The sequence below is a fragment of the Chinchilla lanigera genome, unplaced genomic scaffold (genome assembly GCF_000276665.1).
Source record: "Chinchilla lanigera isolate Chin_1 unplaced genomic scaffold, ChiLan1.0 scaffold00136, whole genome shotgun sequence".
NCBI classification, from domain to species: domain Eukaryota; kingdom Metazoa; phylum Chordata; class Mammalia; order Rodentia; family Chinchillidae; genus Chinchilla; species Chinchilla lanigera.
The window spans coordinates 2,567,074-2,583,804 of NW_004955537.1; the positions used below are offsets into that span (position 1 = coordinate 2,567,074).

Consider the following 16,731-nt stretch of genomic DNA (forward strand, 5'->3'; position numbering starts at 1 on the left):
TAGGTGATACTTGTGTATGGAGCATGTTGTTGTCATGTGTGAAGACTGTCTGGGGTTTGATAATTGAAATAAAGACTTTTTTGTAGAGTTACATTGTAGTTCATATAGGAATTTATTTCTGTTGTTTTTTTTTTAGTCTTTGTAACCAAAAACCAGTCAGTGTTGAAAACTTTGATGTTTTTTCATAAACACTCAAGAGATATTAAAAACTCAATACTTTAGTTTTTGATTTTTTTCCTGTTAGGTGCTTGTTTAATATAGTAAAAGTCATAAAATTAAAATCAATAATTCATCAATAGAAACATTCTAAAGAATTAGCATGGGTATTATACACCCACAATAATGTGATTTTCTGACAAAATTGGTGTTATACTCCATGGGTTTTTAAAAAAAAATTATTTATTTTTTGTCTTTTTGTTTTTTGTTTTCGGTACCAGGAATCGAACTCCCGATTTCGCGCTTGCCAGGCAGGCACTTGCACCACTGAACTATATCCCTGGCCCTTTTTTGTCTTTCTGAGACAGGGTCTCACTATGCAATTCGGGCTGGCCTTGAGCTCACTTTGTAGCCCAGGCTGGTCTCAAACTCTCAAGGATCCTCCTGCCTCAGCCTCCCGAGTGCTGGGATTGCAGGCATGCACCACCACGCCCTGCCTACTCTGTGGGTTTTGATGAATTGAGCATAAGGTGAGAGGTGAAAAATCTTTCATGTAGGACAATGATTTGCCATCTCACCCAAGTTTGTAGTTTTTAGTTCTACTCTACTCATATTGTCAAGCTTATAAACAAATCAGAAATGATATGAATTAAAGAAAAACAAGAAAGATTCCCTTTGCTTTGAGAGCTGGGAGATAATAGAACATGTTTTTAAAAATACGGAAAAAAATTTTTGTTCTTGGTAGGTGACATGCCATTCTTAGCCATATTTTCACTCTATAAAAATTAATTTTCCCACTAAACAGGGTATTTCTCACTAACCTTTAATTACACCACTAAAGCGTAGTTAATGCACAACAATTTCTAACCTCCTAGAACATTCTGTACAATAGGTTTTAGTCACTGGAATAATTGCTCAGAAAAGCAGCGCTGCCGCAACTGTGATGTGACATTGTAGTCTTGTTTTCCCATGGAAAGTTTTCATGAACACAAATCCTGGGCTCCTTGTGGCCTCATCAATCAAGAGAGTATTTCTGAGCAGCTTCTGAACATACATTTCTTAGTAAGTTGATCACAGATGTGGAATCTTCACTCGTCACAATGGTGCTGCCAGACACAATCCTGGTGGCCCCTGCCTCTGCACACCTATGAACAGTGTCAGGACCTACTCCACCACCTCTACATCCAGCGGTAGAAACCGGGTCCTCAACCAGTGAACCTTTGGCATCTTGTCTTTCATGACTTTGTCCTCCAAACCCAGGTTCTACTGTCATGACCAAGGCCATATCTGTTTGATTAGCCCATGGTGCCAAATACTCAACTATAGTTCTTGGTTTGATGGCAAGTCCACCTTGATCCCATTCTCTCAGATACCTTTGATCAAACGCCCTGTGTTGTCAGTAGCCTCAAGATGAAAGATGTATTGATTGGCTCCTGCCATGGCCATTGAGTTTATCCCCTGTTCCAGCTTGACCACCATCATGTGCATTTCAAAGAAAGGGCGCTAGCCTTTCTAGGGCTGCTTTAGGAGGCTTTCTACCGCAGGATGACTGACTTGGTTACTTTTCTCTCTTGGGTACCTTGCTGAGACAAAATACCTGATGCCCAAAATTAAGGAAAGAAAGGTTTATTTAGCTCACAGTTTGTGGAGGTTTCAGTCCATACTCAAATGGCTCCAAGGCAGAGCGGCACATTGCAGAGGGCAACTGCTCATGGTGGCAGAAGAGAGCAAAAGCAACAAGAGCAAAAGGAAGGAGCAGCAAGCCTCTTTCTCTCCCTTATATTGTATGCAGGCTGCCTACCCCCGGTGAGGGTAGCACTCACACCCATAATTCTAGCATTGGACCATGGATCAATAAAAATCTCTAGAGGCCCACCCACGACTGAATGAGGCTTTGGCAGGACATCTAGACACAAACCATGACAGTGACCAAAGGTAATTTTGGGAACAAAATGCTCCCCCCTTTACATCCAGGTACAGATAATCAGGCCCAGAGTACAGAATCCAGAGACATTCGTCCCCTAAATTGGAAAGGTTGCTGTTATGATGGACAGGCCAGTCTTATGGCCTGATGCCATGGTTCTGGCTCTCTAAAGCAAGTCCTCTACTTTTCCTTTTTTTTCTTTTTTCTGAGACAGGATCTCACTATGCATTTCAAGCTGTCCTTGAACTTACAGTGATCCTTCCACCTCAGCCTTCCAAGTGCTGGAATTACCAGCATGTGCCTCCACACCTGGTTATTCTAAAAATGTTAAAGTTTTGCTTTCACATCAAACCATTAACCTACCTGAAATTTATCTATATTTCTGGTGTGATATATGTAGGGCTAACTATTTTATGAAAAATTATAACAAATTATCCTCAGGTCAAATATTGACTAGATTGCCCTTCTTTACCTGATTTGCAGTGCTTACTCTTACGCTGATATTTCACATGTGTAGGCCAGAAGGGCAATATGTGTGAAAACTCAGGGAGAGGAGCCCTTTCTTTGCCTTTGGGCAGCAATGATTTTTGGAATTGCTTCTGTCTGTTCTTTGCCAGGAGAAGAGTAGAAGAAAGACACGTTGTTGTTTCCCTAGGGCTGCCACAACAAATCATCACAATATCAGATAACAGAAATTTATTTTCTTACAGTTCTAGGGGCTGGGGGCTAGGGGAGTCGTTAAGGGAGAATCTGGGGTGGGGGAATAAGTTGGGTTGGGTCTCAAAAGACAGGTGGGGTTTTAGGGAGGAGAAGAGTGGGGAAGGAGCATGTGGAATGACTTGGTGTGCTCCCAGGGTGATGTGTGGATGGGCTGGTGGCATTTGGGGTTCTGTTTGATAAGGTGGAGGGGTGAATGTAGAGGAAAAGTCTGTGCACCAGGAAGCATTTCGAGGAGACACATACTACAACAGCAAGGGAGAAGCATTCTTGCCTCTTTCATCCACCTAGACTCCAGATTGGGCCAAGATGCGACACCTTTAACTCAAGCACACATAACCATGGTGGGGTTTCTGTGCTGTGTGTGTGCGTGTACATGTCTGTGTGTGTGGGGGGGAAGCAATCTGTGGCTTAACATTACTGTGATTTTGGTTGTCTGTTCCTTTAGGGACTTCTTTCAACTTGTAGGTGACAGAAATTAGATGTGGTTGAACCTTTTTTTGCTTGATATTGTGCCACAGAAGACAGTTTCCTCCAAGTTTAGGGATGCTTCTAGCATTCTCTACCTTTGATTTTTCCCTTATTCCTCTATATACCCTGACTGCTGCATTCTTCCGGTAGGGGCTGGTAGGGGACAGAAATAGGAAAGGAGATGATGGTTCTTACTGACTAGCCAGCCGGGTTCATTGTCTGGTAATTTTGGTTTCTTGAGGGGCCAGTGGGGCCATTGATGACCTCTCTTCTGGGCCCTTCCTCCTAGCCCATGGCCAGCAGACTCCCTCAGGGATTGCTCTTGCGGGAGAAACCATCCTGGGTGTTGGTGAAGTGATTCTGCAGAGGCACTTGTCCCTCTGTGGCCTCCTTGTCTACGGCAACCTGGATGTTCCTGGCTGCCCGAAGGCCAGACTTGATGGCGGTGTCAAGCCACCCATGGGGCAGGCAGGTGTGCTCGCCCGAGAAGTGGATGCGGCCCTCTGCCTGGAAGAGCTGCTGTGAATAGTCCACAAATTGGTAGGGTGTGAACTGAGCAAAGGCACCAAAGGTGAGGGGGTCCAGGGACCAGCGCTTGACCACTGAGGTGGGGCACATGTGCTGTAGCTCCTCCTTGGGTATCTGGTGCACAGCTGCCAGGTCATCTAGGACAATGTCCACAACCTGGTCTTGCTTCATGGCAGTGAAAAAGAGGGAATCATCGCCTACCGTGTAGGAAGCCAGTAGGACACCCTTGCCACCAGGGTAGCTGTGGCTGGGGTAGTGGATGTAGCGTGAGGGTCGATCAGTGATGGAGACCCCTCCCTCAATTCCATCCTTGTCCCAGAATCTCTGGTTGCAGGCCAAAATCACTTTGGTGGCACTGGTGTAATGCACTGAGCGCAGGGCATCTCTCTTGCCTGGGGACAGGGGTGGCTGGAAGGCAATGAGGCGAGTGGCTTTGGCTGAGCTGGAGATGATGATGTAGTCCGCCGTGAGGTTGTGCAACTCTGATGTGGGGACCCCCCTACGGTACAAAACCCGGACCTCAGGCCCGTCCCTCACCACTGTCTCCACCTTGGACTCCAGGTGGATGGTGCCAGGCTTCAGGCTGGTGTTGAGGGCATTGGGGAACTGGTCAAAGCCTCCTGTGATCTCAGAGAAGCTGCAAGGCCAAAGAGAGGACAGCGTGAGGGTGGGAGGCACCACCAGACCAGTGTGCCAATTGCCAATCACGTCTGGTCTGAAAGGGGATGGGAAACAGCTCCATGCACCCTCTACAGGAACACTTCACATACATAGCCTTAGTTGACGTACAGGAAAAGATTCTCTCTTAGGGAAACCTAGGTGCTTAATTTGATCGTTTGGAAAACTGACACCCAGACAGAAGTGACTCTCCCAGGATCACATGGGCTGTCCAGCTCATGGATCCAGCCACCTGCAATTTTGTTTCTCAGGAGGAGTGCTGCAAACCTGGGTTTGGAATCTGGCTTCAACTTGTGCCAAAGTTGTATAACTTGGGTAAGTTCCGTAACATCTCTGCATCTTTACATGTAAAATGACTCTGAATAATAATGTCTACTTATTAAATGTGATTAACTGTGACAGTTTCTGGAAGGTGCTTAGCGCAGTGCCTGGCACATAGTACATATCCAACAAATTGTGTTGGGGAGGGGGTTCTCACTCTGGCTCCAGATTAGCCTTACTCATCGCCTTTGGAGAAGATGTTCATGTTCTGCAGGGACTCCAGCAGGGACTTATAGTATCCAGAATTCTCATTCATCACATCCCCGATCATTTTTACTGCTTCTCTGCTCAGCCGTCCTTTCTTCCGCAGGTAAGCCTGGGGGAAGGGCACGTGGAGGGTAGGATTGTGGGGTGGAGGGCCCTGTGTGTAGGAAGGGGCTTTAGCAGGGGCCTGGGTCTGGGCAAGGTGGGACTGGACTCCAGAGAGGTACAGGCTATGGCAGTGGGAGGAGTGCATATTGGTGGGAGGGGACAACCCAGGGGGCAGGTCCAAGCACAGGGACTACCATTCCACATCCATCCTGGGACTTCTTTGTTGCACTCACCGTTGTGGAGTAAGAATCATAAAAGGACATCAGCTGGCTACAGTTGAACGTTTTCAGATTTTGTTTTATCTGCAGAAGGGGAGGAGAGATACCATCATTAAGTTGGGCCTTAATGCTATGGACAGGGAGGCCATGGTGGGGGGCAGGTGGCTCTGCACGCCTTTAGAGATAGCAGTGTTGGGTTCCCTGGATGTCCCTTGAAGAGGGTGGGGGTAGCAGGTAGAGGATGGAAGGGCCAGAGGAATAATAATTCTGGGAACTCCTACAAGCTCCTTTTCCATAAGTATGTCCCCTCCATTTAAAGACCTTTTGGAAATTAAGGTGAATATCTTTGCTGCTGATTCATTACCAAGGACTAGCTGATGTAGTATTCCCTTTCCTCCCACTACCACTTATCAAGTAATGGGATCCATGGGATCAGTCAGGAGCAGGAGAGGTGAAGGGGATTGGGGGTGTAGTCTTCTCAGTGGCAAATTCTTGGGTAGTGATTTAGAAGGAAGGTAGACTGATCACAGGAGTGAAGCAGGAGTCAGATGACCAGAGCCATCCACTAACTTCCAGGCAACCTTAGGGCAAACAGACCCTCTTACCTTCCAACCCTAGTTGGGGTAAGGCAGCTGGTACCTTGGTGATGGACTGGTAGAAGAGATTCGTAGCATTCTTGGTCTTCTCTTTAGGGTCCATGGAATAGGCCAGGAGCTCTGGGTTGGCCATGACCTCCCTGGTGTGGTAGCGTTGTCCGTTGATGAGGTACCAGGTGTTGGCATCAAATTGGGTGAACTTGTTCAGCTTCAGGCCAAGCTTCTCAATAAAGGTGTGGGTCAGCCTGGAGCAGAGGAAGAGATCCTTTTTGCTTGCTCCATAGTAGAAACCAATTCCAGGAAAACCGGTTTCATTTTGTGCCCAGGAAGCTCAGACTACTTGCTTGCTCAACTCTAATTTCCTCTTCCCCTTGCTATGCTCATTGGACACTTTATTTCTGCTGTTTTGCCCCAGGGGGCTTAGGAGGTGGGGTGTTCACCCAACACCAAATTAGGGTCCTTTAGAAAATCCCAGCTGATAGGTTTCAAAAGTAGAGATTGAGGACTTTTGATTCAGATGGTATTTGAAATTCTGTTTTCTGTGTCTAAATAAGTTTGAGGTCATATTTAATGACTGCTAGTTTGGGCTGCTTTAATGCCCTCACCACTTTTGCTTCTGATGGTTTGGAGGGAGTATAGGTTCAATTGATGCTGAAGGGCAAAAGAAAGTCCTATTTGTAGAGGTATGTGGGATACTGGGCCAGGGACCCTTAGAACCTGAGACCTTGTCCATGTCCATAGTGAGATACGGTTTAGGAGTCACCTGGGCTTCTATGCCAAGTGCCTCCTTGATCTTAAGGAGGAGCTTTGTGGCTTTCTCCTAGGAGAAATTTGGCTGAGTGTTTATTGTATCTGAGCCCATTCTGAATTTGTAAATAGGAATAATAAGAGTAGCAAATTATAGGGTTGTGAGGATTGATCAAATAATGTATATATAATACTCAGCACAGTTATTGTTAATAACAATGATGATAGTTTCACAGCTCATTGTGACAATTGACATATAAAATCTGCCTGTATTTGGAGTATACAATTTGATGAATGAATGGTAACTATTATAACTATTAGTTCAAGATCTGCCACTTTCTGTGTGACTGGGCTCTTAGCTTTGGTCTTCTCTGTTAAGTGGGAGAGCGCTATTAGTCCTGACTTACAGAGTTGAATTACATGACAGAGTGAATCCTGAAGGGCTCTGACATGATGCAACAAGCCCCTCCTGCCCCTTCCCCATCCTCCCACTTGGCCTTTGCTCCATTTCTGTCCTGGGACTTACCTGTGGGATTTGGGAATTCGCATAGCCCCCAGCTCATAGTACCAGTCCTCTTCCTTATTCCTGAATGTGACTACGCGACCCCCTATGTGGTCACTGGCCTCCAAGACGGTTACCTGCAGTTCAGTGGCAGTTAACGATGATTAAGGGTTAAGGATTTCAGACCCGAGGGAGAAATGTACAGTCGTTCAACTCCAACCTTGCTTTTCCCGCCCAAGGAGGTAAACTAGAAACAAATGATCGAGACCCTCCCAAGGCCTCCTCACCTGGTGACCAAGGTCCTGCAGGGTCTTGGCGGCTGTCAGGCCTGACACACCAGCTCCCACTACCACTATGCGCTTGGGCAGTGGGGAGGGAGGGAGCTCGTCCCGGGCCATGGCGAGGAAGGACTCATATTCTGGGTCCTGGAAGCACTTGGCCAGGTCCTCATCATAGGCAAAGCAGCTGGGGGAGGTCAGCAGGAGCCCCCAAATCAAGGTTCCTGGGAGGAAGAGAAAGCAATGGGGGTCCAGTCTTTGTGAATCCTGGCTGCCCTGCCCAGGATGAGCTTGACTGTGTGAACAAAGGCAGGACGATCAGGTCGGGGCTGTGTCTGGTCACTTTGCGGTTGTAGATTTGTGCATTTGTGACAGTGTCTATGTGGGGGTGATTGTGTTGTGTGGGGACAGATGTATGTGTGGACTGCAGTGGTATCAGCTGTGTAACTAATGGTGATTGTGAAGTTCATGTGATTGGAAACTCATAGATGTGCAGGTTCATATTTGACTATAAATGTGCATACTCTGGAAGGTGAGTGTGCACGTGAGCGTGTGTGTGAGTGTGGAAGTGTGGTTCTGTGTGTGTGTCAGCTTACGGGTGAGGCTGTAGTTATGAGCTGTGATTGCTGCTCCACAGGACCGCACTGTTTGTGAAAGATGGGTTTGTGGGATGCTGTAGGTGCCTGAGTGGATGTGAGTTTATACATGGGAAGCTGAAATGAGCTGAGAACTGGAATGCAGCTGACCTCACCTTGAAGCAGTGAGAATGAAGAGATGAGTGCATCTGTGAGAGGGTGTGTGTTTGTGTGCACATGTGCAAAAATGAGGGTGTGTGAAGAAGGAAGGCACAGTTCTTTTAAGGGATAGGGAGTGGGGAGAGCCCTATGGTAAACTGGCCATCTATGATTCTTCAGCCGCACTGTACTTTTTTTGAAAAAACTTTCCAGGTATTTAATGTAGTGCTGACTTCAGCAGCGCACATACCAGGTATTTAATGTGCAAGTAAGATCAGAAACTATTGCTCAGGGCCAGGGATGTAGCTCAGTGGCACAGTGGCTGCCTGGCAGGCACAAGGCCCTGGGTTCAGTTCCTGGTACAAAAAAAAAGAAAGAAAGAAAGAAAGAAAGAAAGAACGAAACTATTGTTCAGATAGTTAATAGCCACATGCAATGACGTCATAGGCGTAGGCAAGGATTTTCTGAACAGAACCCCAGTTGCACAGGATATAGTTCCCGGAATCAGCAAATGTGACCATATCAGATCAAAAAACTTTTGCGTGGCAAAGGAAACAACCAACAGAGTTGAAGAGACAGCCTATAGAATAGGAATTTTTTTTTGCCAGCTATTTCTCAGACAGAGGACTCATATCTAGAATATATAAAGAACTAAAATAATTAGACCCCAAAATAAAAGATCCGGTCAAAAAATGGGCAAGTGCAATGAAGAAGTACAAATGGACAACAAATATGTGAAGAAATGCTCAACATCGTTGACCATTAGAGAAATGCAAATTAAAACAACACCGAGATTCTATCTTACTCCAGAAAGAATGGCTACCATCAAGAAATGAAATAGCAAACGTGGACAAGGCTTTAGGGGAAGAAGGAAGCCTTCTACTTTGTTGGTGGGAGTGTAAACTATTACAATCACTGTGGAAATCAACATGGAAGTTCCTCAAAAAATGAAAAATAGAAATTCAATTTGACCTGGCTCTTCCCCCTCTAGGTATTTTCCCCAAGGAGTTAAAGTCATCATGTCACAGTGATGCATGTGTACCCATGTTTATAGCAGCACGATTTATAATGACTACATCTTGAAAGTGACCTATATGTCTATCAACAGATAAACAGATAAAGAAAATGTGGTGCTTACACACAATGGACTGCTACTCTGCCATAAAGAAAGCTAAACTTGATTTATTTGTAGGAAAATGGATGCACCTTGAGATCATAATATTAAGTGAAATAAACCAGACACACAAGCTTAAATATCACATGGTTTCTCATATAAGAAACCCAAAGTATAAACAAAGAGCAAAATAAAAGATAAATACAGGAATAGGAAGCAGGGAGATAGATCTTTCTCAAATGTGAAGAGGACCAAGAGATGGAAGGAAGGGGGAGGAGGAGAGGGAAAGGGGATGAAAAAAGGAATTAAGATTAGTTATGTACACGTACCAACTCCACACAGGGAATGTACAACATTACATACTGCAAACAGGTACAAAAAAGGAAAGTGACCAAGAGGCGGGTGGAGGGGAAGGGAGGGAAAGGAAAGAGGGTGGAAAAGGAGAAAGGTGTATTATGTATATGTCCCAACTCCACACGAAGATGTAAACATTATGTACTACAAACATGTACTAAGAAACTAAAAAAATAAATACCATACCACAAATCCCAAGTGACTTCATTTGCTTCTGTACAATCAAGTGGTCCGATGTGCAGGGAAATTCACCTGGGAATTTGAAATGAAGGGCTGTGCGGTTTCCCCAGTGTCACCTACTCTCAACAGGAATGGCCAGGGACTGGACACAGTGTGCCCCTTCCACTAGCTCTGCGTTTTCTTGGGAGGTGAGAACCCCTGCCAGTCTTTGTAGTGATTGGACAGCTGCTAGAAGGAAGGGGGTCCCAGGGCCCACCTGCTGAGGAGGGCTGGGTGACCTCACTGGCTAGCAGTGCAGACCCTTCCCAGTGCCAAGAGAGCCTTCCACTGGAGCAACTCCTAGGTCACAGGAGAGGGGGCCCCAAGCCCAGGGGAGAAAGTCCTCAGGTCCTATCCCTTCTGCCCAACCCCAGGCCTATATCAAGCTTCCTAATCAATTCTCCACTTCTCACAAATGTTCCTGTCTCCTTCAGCTCTTGCCATTTCTGTCTCTATCTCTGTGTTCCTACTCTGTGCACCCAGCCCACAGACTCATTCTCCAGACCCAGCTGCACCCTGTTGACTCCCTTTAACAACTCAACCCATTCCTCGCCTCTTGACACGTTCCCATTCCCTATATTATTCTTATCCTTCTTTTATTTGTATCCAGACTTGTCCTTGGACAAGTCAAACACTTTAACCCACTCCCCACCATCCAGCTCCTCTCCCTATTCCAGTGTTCAGTGGAAAACCTTCCTCAGGTTTTGCTCTCTCAGACCCGGAGGAGGCATCCTACTTACCGTTTATCTTGACCATGACCCTGCTGTTCACACGGAATCCTGAGCAACTCTCCTTCTCTTTACGAGGAGCCAGTTCTACTCTGGCAGTAACTGAATCTTAATCCACCAGCCTGGTCTAACTCTATTGGCTGGGCCAGGCAGGGCAGCCTTGCCCTAAAGGCCTGACCTGTCATGTGAAAGGGACAGAGAATGACCGACCTCACCCTCAGCCCCATCTTCTGCATCTCACTTTCCTTCACACTGTCCTCCTCCCTAGTGAAAGCCCCTTCTCCTGGCTCAGACCTAGCTCCTGGTGCCAACAGGAAGGAGGTGTGGGAACGGATGGACCATCCCAAATGTGCTGTGATTACCTGCTAGGAAGCGATGAGGCTGGGTTACGTGTTCAGCGTCTGGCCTCCCAGCACAGGACAAACTTTCTGCCTGCTCTCAACAGAGAATGTCCTGTACCACTGCTGTTCTTTTTTTTTTTTTTTTTTTTTTTTTTTTTTTTTTTGTCTTTTTGAGCCAGGGTCTCGCTATGCAGTTCAGGCTGGCCTTGAGCTCACTTTGTAGCCCAGGATGGCCTTGAACTCACAACGATCCTTCTGCCTCAGCCTCCCAAGTGCTGGGATTACAGGCATGCACCACCACACCTGGCCCCACTGCTGTTCTACTGTAGTCCCTTCTGCTTTCCTGTGAGTCTGTCCAGAATCCCGAGTCCGGACTGGGTCTGCTGTGAAAGGACTACGTCTTCCTTGTTCCTTTCAAGCAGTCCCTGGCAGGCAGGGAAGAGGTCTGTGGTCTGGCCCATTTGCAGAGGAAAGGGCTTTCTGCCCCTTTCTTTGGGGCTTCCAGCGCCTTTCTTCAGCATAGGTGAGCTGTTTTAGTACTGGGACACCTTCCCCTGAGGAGCCGGGCCAACCGGCTGTGGTGCCAAGAACAGCTTTTGTTTTCTGTGCAGTGAGGGGTGGAGACAGGCTGAATAGCAGGAGAAGTGTACAGAAAACATGGGTCGAGCCTCAGTGTAGGGCTAGGGAGGGGACAGGTGGTTTTAGCAGCTAGCGCTCAGGACTTGGATTCTGGCACCAGGAGCTTCACAGGAGAAAGGGTATTAACAATGGAACCCGACAGAACTGAGTTTGAATCCTGCTTTGTCTTATAGTAGCTGTGTCTGAGGGCACAGAGCATGTGCCCAGCATGTGCCTGGGTTTCTTTATCTGAAATATGGAACTGATAATGCCTTCCGCTGAGGATGTTTTAAGGATGAACTGAGATGCTGTGTGTGAAGAGCCTGGAACAGCACCTCATACTTGGCAGGTCCCTAGGTCAGTTTCAATCTTCCCCACTGGAGCTAGGGTTTGAGCTGAGACCCGGCTGCATAAAATTAGTATCTTTGAAATGAAGGGGATTCCTTCACCACAGTGCTTCTGGAAAAGGCCAAATAAATAACATATATGAATATGTTTGATCTTCCGGGCTTTAGGCATAAATTTCTTTTTTCCTGCTTCCTTTTACTGTTTGAAATATCTGTACTGAGATACAGTGCACACACCACACAATTCAGCCATTTAAAGTAAAAAACTCTGGTTTTTAGTGTGTTCAGAGTTGTGAAATCATCACGACAATCAACTTTAGAATATTTTCACCACTCCCAAAAGAAATATGGTACCTTTTAGCCATTGTCCCTCCTTCCATCCACTTAGCTCCAGGCCATGACTAATCTACTTTCTGTCTCTATGGGTCTGTCTATTCTGGACATTTTGTATAAATATAAAATAAAAAAAATAAAAATAAAATAAAATAAAATAAAATAAAATATGTAGTCTTTTGTGACTGGCTTCTTTCACTTAGCATAATGTCCTAAGGGTCATCCATGTCATAGCACGTATCTTATTTCTTCATTGTTGAGACACAATATCTGACCCCCACAAGTTATGGAGGAAAGGTTTATTTTGGCTCACAGTTTGTAGAGGTTTCAGTCCATAGTTGGGTGGCTTCAAGGCAGGGCAGCATGGCAGAGGGGCATGGCAGAGGAGAAAGAGCTTATGCTATGGGGTGAGAAGCAGATAACAATCAAAGGAGGAGGGAGAGAGAGAGAGACCATTTTCTATAAACTCATTATTAAACTAATCCACTGATGAGTATCACACCCCCATGATCCATGATCCAATCACCTCCCAAAATCCTCACCTATGATAACATAAAGCTTTGGAGAGACATCTAGATATAAATCCTGACAACATGTATCAGTGCCCATTCCTTTTTATGGCTAAATAATATTCAGTTTTAATGGATGTACCATATGTTGTTTATTCATTAAGTAGTTGATGACCACTTGTCTTTTACCCTTTTTGGGGGGGGGTATTATGAACAGTGTTGCTCTAGACATTTCTGTACAAGATTTTAGGTAAACTTAGGCTTTCATTTCTTTTAGGTATACACTTAGGAGTGGAATTGCTGGGCTATGAAACTCTACACTTAACCTTTTGAGGAACAGCCAGTCAAGTTTTAAAACTGGCTGTATCATTTTACATTTCCACTAGCAACGGATGAAAGTTCCAATTTCTCATCCTCAACAACAGTTATTATCTGTTTTTTTTTTTTTTAAGAGCAGAAAAATTTATTAGAGAAAAAGAATAGGGAGTAGGGATAGGGGAACAGGGAATAGGAATAGCTCCTGAAAGACAGGAGGGGTCCCAAATGGGTTGTGAATGAGCCCACCTCTCAAAGGAAGTTTAATAGAGCAAAACCATGAGGTGGGTACAATGTGGGTCAAAATTATGATCAACCAATAAGACTGCAAGTATACTTGCTTAGGTAATATTGACCTAATGGTAGCAAGGCTACATAGGTGACAACGTGAACCTTGGTTGATAATCTGTAGTCTTAGTCTTGTCTTTTAGTCTTAGTTTTAGTCTTAGTGGTTTAGTCTCAGTCTTAGTAGGTGGGAGAGGATGGCCCACTCCTAGTGAGATAATGGGAAATCCTAAAAGGGTGATACCAGTAATCCCAAGCTTCGGTTCATTCCTTAAGGAAATATGTAAAAAACCAGCCATCGTGATTTTAATCTTCAGATAGCACCTCCAGCCACAGTCCTGATGGAACTCATCTTTTGCGGTGACTCTTTAGAAAGGCCCATCCCTGGATGCGAGGGTGATCTGGCTGCAACATCTGTCACCCCAGGGTTGATTCAGCTGATCTGGCTGGCTAGACGGATGTCCCCTTGCTCCCTCAATGCTCCATATGCGTCCCTCCCGAAGCTGCGCGCTCGGTTGAAGAGGATGACCGCCCTTGATAGAGGAGGACCGTACACGAGTAGCTGCGCTCCCCTGCTAGAACCTCCAAACAAGCTCTCAAGAAAGGACCATCCCTGTCTGACTGCCTACTATATTTCTACCTAACTTAGCTGTCTGTCTATAATATTCCTCCCTCTGAAGAGATATCCCTAATTGTAGTTAGGGGAGAAGGGGTGTAGTTTCCATTTAGCTGTCTTGAGCTAAGAAGGGTCAGTGTAGGGGAAACTGCAGGCAGGAGCCTTCTGCAGAGAGCTAATCTAATGGGCCTCAGATAGAAGTCATGTCGTAGTTGAGCAGTTATGAACTCTTCACAAGGTTGATCTGGTGGATCCCAGAAAAGGAGTATTGCACATTTGTCCTCAGTTTCATCTGCATGATCACTTGGAGTTTGGTAGGCTCTAGGCAAAATAAACAAATTTTCCAAAAATTAAAGCATGTATAATCAAACCACTTCCACTAAAATGGAAGGGCAAGTTTGGGAAAGAGCCACATCCAGAAACAGCTCTTAATGGACTGGAATAGTGATTGTACCCAGTTGGCTCTTAGACCCCTCTACTGATGGAGGTCATCTATAAGTCTGATAGTACTTATTACAAGTCTTTCTAGTTGTAACAAAATGGAAAAAAGGAATTTAGAGACTCTTGTTGAGCTTTTGTAGAATTCACTGTAGGTTTTTGTCTTAATGAGCCATAGTGGCCAGCTACCAGTGTAGTTGGAAACTGCCAAAAGGGGGGGGGTCAGTGATTGGAGCTCCCCCCATTTTTTTTGGTACTGGGAATCAAACTCGGGCCCCTGCACTTGCCAGGTGGGCGCTTGTACTGCTGAGCTATATCCCCAGCCCTGGACCCCCTTTTTGTATCTAGCTCTTATTACTATGGTATTGTTTTTATTCATCTTTTGGTTATACTTTTTTGTTAAGTGTTTAAGACCAAGTTAAAGTTAGACCTGTGTTAATCAAAATTAACCTCTTACTGCCTGACAAGGTCAGTTAAGTCTCCTCAGGCATTATGTTGTAACAATATATAGAGCCTTTCAGCTCCTTGTCAGTGTCAGCCATCAGAATGGGCCGTGGCCTTCCTTGACCATGTTGCATTCTGTGAAAACACGGGAGATATTTTTCTCTTGGTGACCCTCCTTTGGCATACTGTACACTTATTAATTCTTGTCCTCTAACTTTGTACTTCTTTTTCAAGATTGCTTTGCCTGTTCTGGATTTCTTGAAATTTCTCATGAATTTTAGTATCAGTTTGCTAATTTGTGCAAAAATATCAGCTAGGATTATGGTAGAGATGTGTATACTAGGGTGTACTGACATCTTGACAATATCATGTTTTTTGTTTTTTTTTTTTGAGGCAAGGTCTTGTTATGTAGTTCAGGCTGGCCTTGGAACTCACTATGTAGCCCAGGCTGGCCTAAAACTCATGGTGATCCTCCTGCCTCCCAAGTGCTGGGATTATAGGCATACACTACCACCTGGCTTCAATACTGTCTTCTAATCAGTGAACCATGAACCACCAAATTACCAGTGTGACTTGAACTCCCATTATAAATAAGCATTATCTAGCTTACTAGATCATAAAGTTGGTGCACATTATACTGCAACTCAATGTTATCAAATGTAAATGGTGCCTATAGCCTTGGGCTCTAGGACTTTCTGTAGGTACAAGCAAGTTCCACGAGAAAGTGGTCTAACTGGCCCATGCCTGCAACAATACTCTCCTACTGTCTCATGGAAAGTTCCTTGCAATGTACTGATAAGGATAACTTGGACCTGGTTTACAGATAATTCTGCATGATGTGCAGACACCACCTGAAACTGGGCAGCTTTAGCTCTGAAGTCCTTTCTGGAATACTCTGAAGACAACGGTGAAGAGAGATCCTTCTAAGGAGCAGAACATCAAGAAGGACACTTGATTGCTCTTTTTGTCTAGAAGAAGTAGCTTAAAAGTAAGAGACACTATTTGGTGCACTGTGGCCAATAATTTCACTGCAGGGTCAGGGAATTGTATGGAACAAGACTGAAGATTTGTGGGACCGGTTGTGGGGAGAGGTACATGAATAGCCTTTTTAAAATTGCAAACTAATGTGAAGATATCTGTGCCCCAGGTGAATACTCAACAAAGAGTACCCTCAACAGAAGAGGATTTTAATAACGCAGTGGAAAGGAGAACCCTTTGTGGACCCCAGCCTACCTCTTTCTTTGGCCATTTCTCTCATTACCCAATGGGCTCATGAAGAAATGGTGACAGGCTGGGGCTAATACTTTGACTCAGCAACATGGACTTTGATTGGCTTGGCTAAAAAACCAAGCTTAATTTTGTTGCTTTCTCTCTGGGGAGTTGGTTGTTAAATATTTACCATCACACCACCACTTATTAAACATTTACCCTCACACCACACCTAGACTGTAAATTAGTGATAGATTACTACTAATTCTCTATAACTCAGTTTCCTCATTTGTGAAATGATAGCACTGTTTCCAGAAATGTTTTGAATACAGACACCCTCATTTAACAACCAAGTTAGGTTCCTGTGACTAGATTGTTAAATGAAATTGGTCGTTAAATGAGGAATTCTAGTATAGTATCTACATTACAATAGTCAGAACAAGGAAGTGGTCAAGGAAACTCCAACTTGATGACTTTGCTTTTATTTGCACAAGTTTTACATGCAGTACTGTAATGTATAACAATATAAAACTGCAGTATAGTACTTAGTTACTTTTTTCATTGCTGAGACAAAGTACCTGATGCTCAAAGTTAAGGAAGGAAAGATTTATTTAGCTCACAGTCTGTAGAGCTTTTAGTCCATAATTGGCTGATCCCAGGGAAAGGCGGCTTTGCGGAG

At 44.9% G+C, this 16,731-nt stretch overlaps 1 protein-coding gene and 1 pseudogene across 1 annotated transcript; both read right to left on the minus strand.

The window, feature by feature from the left end:
- Nucleotides 1-1,171: 1,171 nt before the first annotated feature.
- LOC102018222 lies at nucleotides 1,172-2,234 on the minus strand (annotated as a pseudogene).
- Nucleotides 2,235-3,577: 1,343 nt separating this feature from the next.
- Nucleotides 3,578-10,625, minus strand: LOC102017380 (L-amino-acid oxidase-like). Its single transcript, XM_005410719.1, has 7 exons — nucleotides 10,610-10,625; nucleotides 7,458-7,672; nucleotides 7,195-7,307; nucleotides 5,965-6,166; nucleotides 5,341-5,409; nucleotides 4,975-5,111; nucleotides 3,578-4,433 (listed from the first exon to the last, which is right to left on the minus strand). Exons 1-7 carry the CDS (start codon nucleotides 10,623-10,625, stop codon nucleotides 3,578-3,580), a joined length of 1,608 nt encoding a protein of 535 aa, XP_005410776.1.
- Between the last annotated feature and the right edge of the window lie 6,106 nt (nucleotides 10,626-16,731).